The following is a 6,749-nucleotide window of genomic DNA, read 5'->3' on the forward strand; positions in this document are numbered from 1 at the left end:
GCTGATTTTGGTTTGAATAAGTCACATATTTATTCTTTGAGTGTATGATCCCTAACCTGACTCTAGTAATTCGTTTTATCATCTAGAGCTTGTTTGTTTTGGATTTATTTGGGATTTGTCTTGATTTGCCATTAGATTGCGTTTCTCTATTGTATACTCTTGGAAAATGAATGACATGTTTCTTTGACAAAAAAATTTTCATCAAGTACGGAAATTAACATATATAAGTGCATTGAAGTTAATGTTAGCAGGGTAACTACGAAATTTTCTAGGTAATGTAGGTAATAGCGACTCTGGAGCTATCTGCACAAATCTACCCCCGCTAGTGTAAAATCAAAGGAATTGCTCAAAAATGGATTCAGTGGCAATAATAAAATGCCAACAATCTTGCACAACAAAAAAGAACCAAAACCAAAAACTCTTCGCTTAGGGCAAGAAAGCAGACAATAAGCATACGTCAGACATCGAGCCAAGATTTGGCAGTATGAGGTCTCAACAGAGCCCGACCATCCAATATCAAAGAAACACTGAAATCAGCATCCTCTTGTGCGAAGCAAAGTGATAACCAAGCAGCATGCATTGCCTCTGTGGCGGCTGCAGCCCGAGATTAGGGCCAATGGAAAGTCGAGTTCGCTCCTCAGAACATGACTAATTATCAATCCAGCTCAATTCCCCCTTGTACAAGTCTTACCTTGCAACTGTTAACGCAGACAACTTCCGCTCCTTTCATGTATGAACTAAAAAGATGGATCTCAATCCAAACCTACAGACATGCATCCGTATGCTCAGATATATTGTCCTATTGACTCAAAGAGAACATGAAACATCAGTGCTAGACTAAACAACAATTCCTTTTCTCTATTTCCAATCCAATACACATGACAGGAGACAGCACAGAAAGGATGAAAGCTACTGAAATAGGCAGAAAAGCTGTACAGTAGCCGTAAGCCTTCACATGCCGGAAGCACAAAGTGTCCTTATTTGAGCTTTGGTTTGACATGCTATTGACAAAAATAGAGATATCCCGAACAGTAACTCAGATAGAATCGCATAGAATCATTCTCCAACATAGCAGTGCACGCCTATCAAGTTCAGAAAACATATGTACGCAAGTCCCAGACGCATTGTAAACTATTATCATCTGGCTAACATCGAGGAGATAGACCATACAATCATGAAAATTGGGCGCATTACATCCGCTGCTATTACTCCAGCACCAATGTAACTATTAAGAAACAAAGGACAATGAACCCAGCCTTCACTCAATTAACTGAAGAAAATGACATCATGTAGAACTTGATATGCAGGTGGAAAAAATCGTTGCTTTGTTCATTCATCAATAATAAAATCCACTTTTGTGTTTTGTTGACACCCAGACAGAATTGAACTGAGCTGCTCAATAGGATGAATCGGGTTGAGGGATTTTCTTCAACAGCAAGTCTCCTCAAAACCCAGATTAGACCCAGGTTGAGGAGCAAAGTGGTGACCCAGTTCAACTTCTGGTTAATTTCTGAAAAAGTGACCCGATTGCTGGCAGTGGGTTTTGAACCCATGCCCTCTATAGAAAGAGAGCAAAAGCTCCACACCACTCAACAAGTGAATCATCCTTTTGATTTTGTAAAGTTGTATCTGTCAGGTTTCAATTTTTTCTTTTTTTTTTAATATCAAAGTTCAGCTTCCGAAAGATTAAAATGCAAGTAAGAAAATTAATACCTAGGGCTCACATCAACCATCCTAATCGAGGTTGAGTTTTATATTGGCAAATTTAATATATATCATGAAAAACCTGATCAATGATTGGTTGAACCGGGGACAGGGATCAACTGAATGGACCATATTTAAGAGAAGACCAATAGAAGGATGAACAAATGGACATTTTCTCAGCTTCTACAATTGGAAAAGAAACGCTTTAAGATTACACGAAACAACTCACATTTTCATTTTAATCTGGTAGCAATAGCAACTAAACAGATGGATGAACCGTATTGCACATTCCTGGGTTCCTTATGCACCAAAGGGGCTGAATGGGCTCAGCGCCAATCCCTCTGCTGACCATTCTACTCCTCCATTCATTCAAACGATCAGTTGCTTCAGCATATCTCTTCATGCCATTCTTGTCCCGATTCCCTGACCACATGCTCTCTGCCATTGCTGAAGCTCTAGGCCAGATACGTGCATCTAGAACGGTCGGGTCTGCCTGCTCTGACCAGAGAGCAACCTCTCCACCAAGCACCAGTGTTGTTTCCTCCTCGGTTAGACCATATGTTATATCATAATTGTATATAGTTTGCCATGTTTTGAAAGGTGCACACCATGAACCACCATTCCCCTGATTACTTCCCAGTGGCTGGTCATATTGACTATCATTTCCAACAAAGCCGCCATGCCCACAATCCAAGTAGTAGAAATCTGATGACGACACAATGGCTCGATATCCAGAAGAGACAATCCTTTTTGTGTTATTGGGACCATTATTCCATGTCTGCAAGATGGTGTGCTCTGTGGGAAGAAGTGATTTATCCACCTTGATAATCGGATCTAACAAGACATCTTCCCAGTAGACAGCAGTCCTATTAAGAGATAAAATATAAGGTAAGGTGGAGTTCACAAACGTCTCAAGTAGCTGACTCAGAGTGCCACCGCTCGACAGGAATGCTTGAATTGTTGGATCGGCTTTCCAACAGCCAGGTATGATCTCATCAGCTCCAGCATGGTAGAATTGATCTGGGAATAATGTCGCCACATCGTGAATGATGTTCTTGAGAACTTGATAGGTCTTTGGGTTCAATGGGTTAAGCTGACCTGTTCCCGGTTCTGATGCTAGCCGATCTGCCCATTCACTTCCTGCTGGCCACCAAAACATGTTTGCGCAGGATACAATTTCTGGATAAGCTTCAGCCCACGATCCTGTATGACCTGATGACCAGTAGAAAAATGCCCAGAACAGAATCAGACAGATACTGTGATACATTTGGGAATTGTACTAATCTTATCTTGAAAATACGAATTTCACCAACAAGTTGATGCTCATATTGACTATTGATAATTCCTCAAACAATAACAGTGATCAGATGACTACAATCGAAATGCTTCCCATTTAATCTAATTGCTAGTGATTCTTTAGATGAAAGAATGTAATATGACAATCCCACCTTTTCCCCCAGTTTCTCTTTCTTTTTCAGCAATATGCTGAATGTTCTTGCTCCTGCTGAGGGCACTCTGAGTATCAAAACTCTCACTCAGAGTACAAATTTTTTTTCAGACAAAACTGATCTAATGCATCTCTTTAGCCCTAAGTTTCTCATGCAGTAATTGGTACAACTAATTCTACAAATTTGACATCCTTCTCTTCTTGCATAGACAAGCGTCAAAATTTGATTTCTAGCCACTAGTTCAGTCTCAAGGTCCACATTTCTCATTCGGTCGAATTCCCACTTAACAAGTTTCTCCCAGAATCCTTCAGTAGTTTAATAGGCGACTAGGTGAAGTCTTTGATTCCCTGAAGTAAGAATATTATCAGATCGGCATTAAACATAAGTTGGTAAAGGGTAGTAACTAACTTTCTGATTCATCATCCTGTCTCAACGCATATCTACTTGCGTTTTTAATAATTTCTTGACTCCTGACACCTTCATTGTGCTATACATCTGCATCATTGTTTTCCTTACTTCCCCCCTTCGAGCCTTAAAGTGGAAATGGTTACACAAGAAATGATCGAGTCACGAGGTTCTGTGTGACTAATTATATAAGTTTATGACTTCAGTATTCAGACATCATCCAGAAATGTTTAGTCAAAGATACAGATCCTATCGGTCAAATTTTTAATTTAGATTCATTATATCGACAACTGCACGAAATGTGAATCTACATGTATATTCAATCAGATTGATCAGCACATCACAATGCTTAAACTTGCAATCCTAGAGAACCCTGAACATCAAAATAATAGTTTTTACTGCAAAACATAAATACTGCCGAATCTAGATAGTGCATTGATTTTCAAACTCATTTTAGCCTCGAATTCATTTGCAAGAAAGTCAATAATAGGACAGGACCTGAAAAACAGAGAATTGGCAAAACCAGATGAACTGAATACGCTAATTTATGTTCAGCGGATGCGAATTTTAGCCAAAAGAAGAAAGAGAAATAGTCAATGAAGAAATACTATAAATCCACTCACCAGGCATGTCTAATTCTGGCAATACACGAACCCCATGTTCCAGGCCAAATTCAACGATCCGCCTGACATCAGCTGGCGAGTATTGCATGTCAGACCCATAGGCTCCCTTAGCTGCTAGATCGGGTTCTGAGGGCAACAACAAAGGGAATGATTGCGAGTCAGTGATGTGCCAATGAAAAACATTGAGCTTGTTGGCACTCATTGCTCCAATGGTCCTTAGGATGTCTTCAACTTTATAGTAGTTTCTCGAGGTATCCAGCAATACCCCTCTATAAGAAAAGATTGGCCAATCCCGCACCTCCACTCCAACAGCCACCCTTGAGGGCTTACCCCACACAAGCTGGGAAAATGTCTCAAGACCCCTCATAGCACCCCATACTGTCTCAGCAAACAGGCTAGCTTTACCACCTGAGGTGGGGATGCTAAGGCTGTAGGATTCATTCACGCCATGGCTGAGAGGAGCAACTAGATCATTGACCAGTACAACCAGAGTTTGCAAAGTGGGGCCATTCGTCAGGTTGGCATGCGGATTGGAGAGAGGATGGAAATTCTCACAGAGGATGAGATGAAGATAGCGCTTAACAGAAGTTGAGAGGCATTGGTGATGGGGAGATTCAATGGTGAAAGAAGGAGACAATAAGGCCGCCTGTTGAGTTGGCCATGAAAATTCTCTTGGTTTTGGCCATACACTGATTGCAGTACACTCGACAGATAAGATTGGAGAGCATACTAAAAACACGGTGATGAAAGTGATCGAAATTGGAGAGCCCTTACTCCACTTAGGAGCAGGGCCATCACTCTGTTCATCCATATTAGTCTCTGGGTCAAACCGAATCATCTAGCAATAGCAAATGACGGGACCTGCAAGAAAGCCACGAGTTTAACTACTGAAGGTAGCGTAATGTTTAAGGTTGCTACGATAGGTGAAGGAACTGTCCATTTCCAAATTAAAGAACATAAAGGAAGTAATTCAGAATATGAATCGAATGATCACCGTATATTCAGAAAAACTTTAAGAATAATGCAGAAAAGTGAATTGGAGTATTTTCTGTATATTTATACAGTAATGGAGAGTAAATCAGACTATTTAAAGGTTTAATTAGATGACTATCTAAGATAACATATCAATCAAGATATGCACAATCAAAGAGAGAAGAAATCACACCAGCATCGATGATAACTGATATGCCAAGTACCAATCAAGAACACAGGAATCAATCGAAGATGCAAGAAAAAACGAAGCACAAGATGTAGAACTAAACAAAGAATGAAAAATTGAAGCTTTACCTTCCACAAGAGCTCCGACACGGAAATGCAAGCAGAAAGCAGCCACATTTATAAGAACCCAGTTAGAGGGACAACGATTTCAGTGCATATAACAAAAGCAATCTATTGACGGGGCCGGCTGGAGATTATCTCCACCATCTGTCTCTGACGCAAGAGCTCCTTCCGCGTCCTGCACCATCAAAATAAACTATGCTTCCCGATATTTCTCGGCCACCTTGGACTGTTCCCCTTGTAGCTTCTGCCTTGGCAGCGATCGCTGGTCGAATTCTTTAAGCGAATTCGGCCACGCCCTCTCGTCTCTGGAATTGACGCCAAATGTTCTCTTCCCCTTGTCCTATTCCCTATTCCCTATTCCCTATTCCTCGCGCTTCGCTCTGCTGAATTGGACTCTGGAGAGGGAGAGGGAGAGAGGGATGTGAAGATCTGGACTTTCCAGCCGAGGGGGGGGCTCTCAGTAATCGCGTGGTAGGTTGCAAAGAATTGAACCTGTCGGAATTCATTTTTTATTCCAAGTAGCGATGCGCTTTGACTTTTGCCCTTTTCGAAGTCGTCAATAGTTCAGTGTCGGTGACTTCTATTATAACGATATTAACTTCCTACAACTTGTTGGCACATCAGGGATTTGTAAAATACTATTTTGTAATTGAGTTTAATTCTGAAGAATATTGACTCGTGTCTAACATCCTTATTTATTTATTTTTCGCTAGGCCGGTAAAGAATAAATTTATAATGTCACAAATACAAAGGTACAATCAAAAGGCATGTTCACCATTAACACATCATAATCAGAACTAGTGCAAGAGAGGCAAAGTAACCATAGATCGAGGTGGCCTCCCATCAACTTTTTTAACCCAGGCAAGTCTCAAACATTGACACTTCATCAGGTCGAGTCAACCTCTAGGATGGTCATTCAGAAAATAGAAGTGTTGCCTGCCTACACTGTCTTTTCTAATGGGAGATCGGCTGCTTCGGGCACGTTGTTGTGTCTAGCCATAGCACTTACAAGAAGTGCACCTAGTGCAAAGTCCATTTGCGAGGCAGGGCAACATGGGATTCACCGAAAACCCTCAAACACAAGAGATAGATACCTGAAATTTTTGCATATAACTTAGCAAGTAGCTGTGACTAATAGACAAATATGGGACTGAAGAAAGAATTTTGTCTATGGTCGATCATAACAACCGTTTCCAAGGATAACCCTAAAAGTTCCATAAGTCTTTTTTACTTTTGGATCTTAGGAGAATAAGCTTTCCAATTCAAAAAGTACGCATCTGTCTTCACC

General features: G+C 40.8%; 1 protein-coding gene across 3 annotated transcripts; it reads right to left on the reverse strand.

Moving 5' to 3' along the window:
- Positions 1 to 328: 328 nt before the first annotated feature.
- Positions 329 to 5,962, reverse strand: LOC104426226 (beta-hexosaminidase 2). 3 transcript variants are annotated; one of them, XM_010039211.3, is made up of 4 exons: positions 5,468 to 5,962; positions 4,181 to 5,041; positions 1,934 to 2,916; positions 329 to 763 (listed from the first exon to the last, which is right to left on the reverse strand). In XM_010039211.3, exons 2-3 carry the CDS (start codon positions 5,016 to 5,018, stop codon positions 1,964 to 1,966), a joined length of 1,791 nt encoding a protein of 596 aa, XP_010037513.2. In that variant the 5' UTR covers positions 5,019 to 5,041; positions 5,468 to 5,962; the 3' UTR covers positions 329 to 763; positions 1,934 to 1,963. The 3 variants fall into 3 exon arrangements, with proteins under 3 accessions (XP_010037513.2, XP_010037512.2, XP_010037511.2); XM_010039210.3 differs by having other exon boundaries at positions 329 to 799; XM_010039209.3 differs by lacking the exon at positions 329 to 763 and having other exon boundaries at positions 1,816 to 2,916.
- Positions 5,963 to 6,749: the final 787 nt, after the last annotated feature.

Source organism: Eucalyptus grandis, chromosome 11 (assembly GCF_016545825.1).
Source record: "Eucalyptus grandis isolate ANBG69807.140 chromosome 11, ASM1654582v1, whole genome shotgun sequence".
NCBI lineage: Eukaryota > Viridiplantae > Streptophyta > Magnoliopsida > Myrtales > Myrtaceae > Eucalyptus > Eucalyptus grandis.

What these genes read in the sequence shown, in the direction of transcription:
- LOC104426226 (XM_010039211.3), bottom strand. Translation starts at nt 5,018, where the DNA reads ATGATTCGGTTTGACCCAGAGACTAATATGGATGAACAGAGTGATGGC. An exon ending in GCCAGAATTAGACATGCCTG is followed by an intron (nt 2,917 to 4,180) that starts GTGAGTGGATTT and finishes ACTGGTCATCAG; the next exon opens with GTCATACAGGATCGTGGGCT.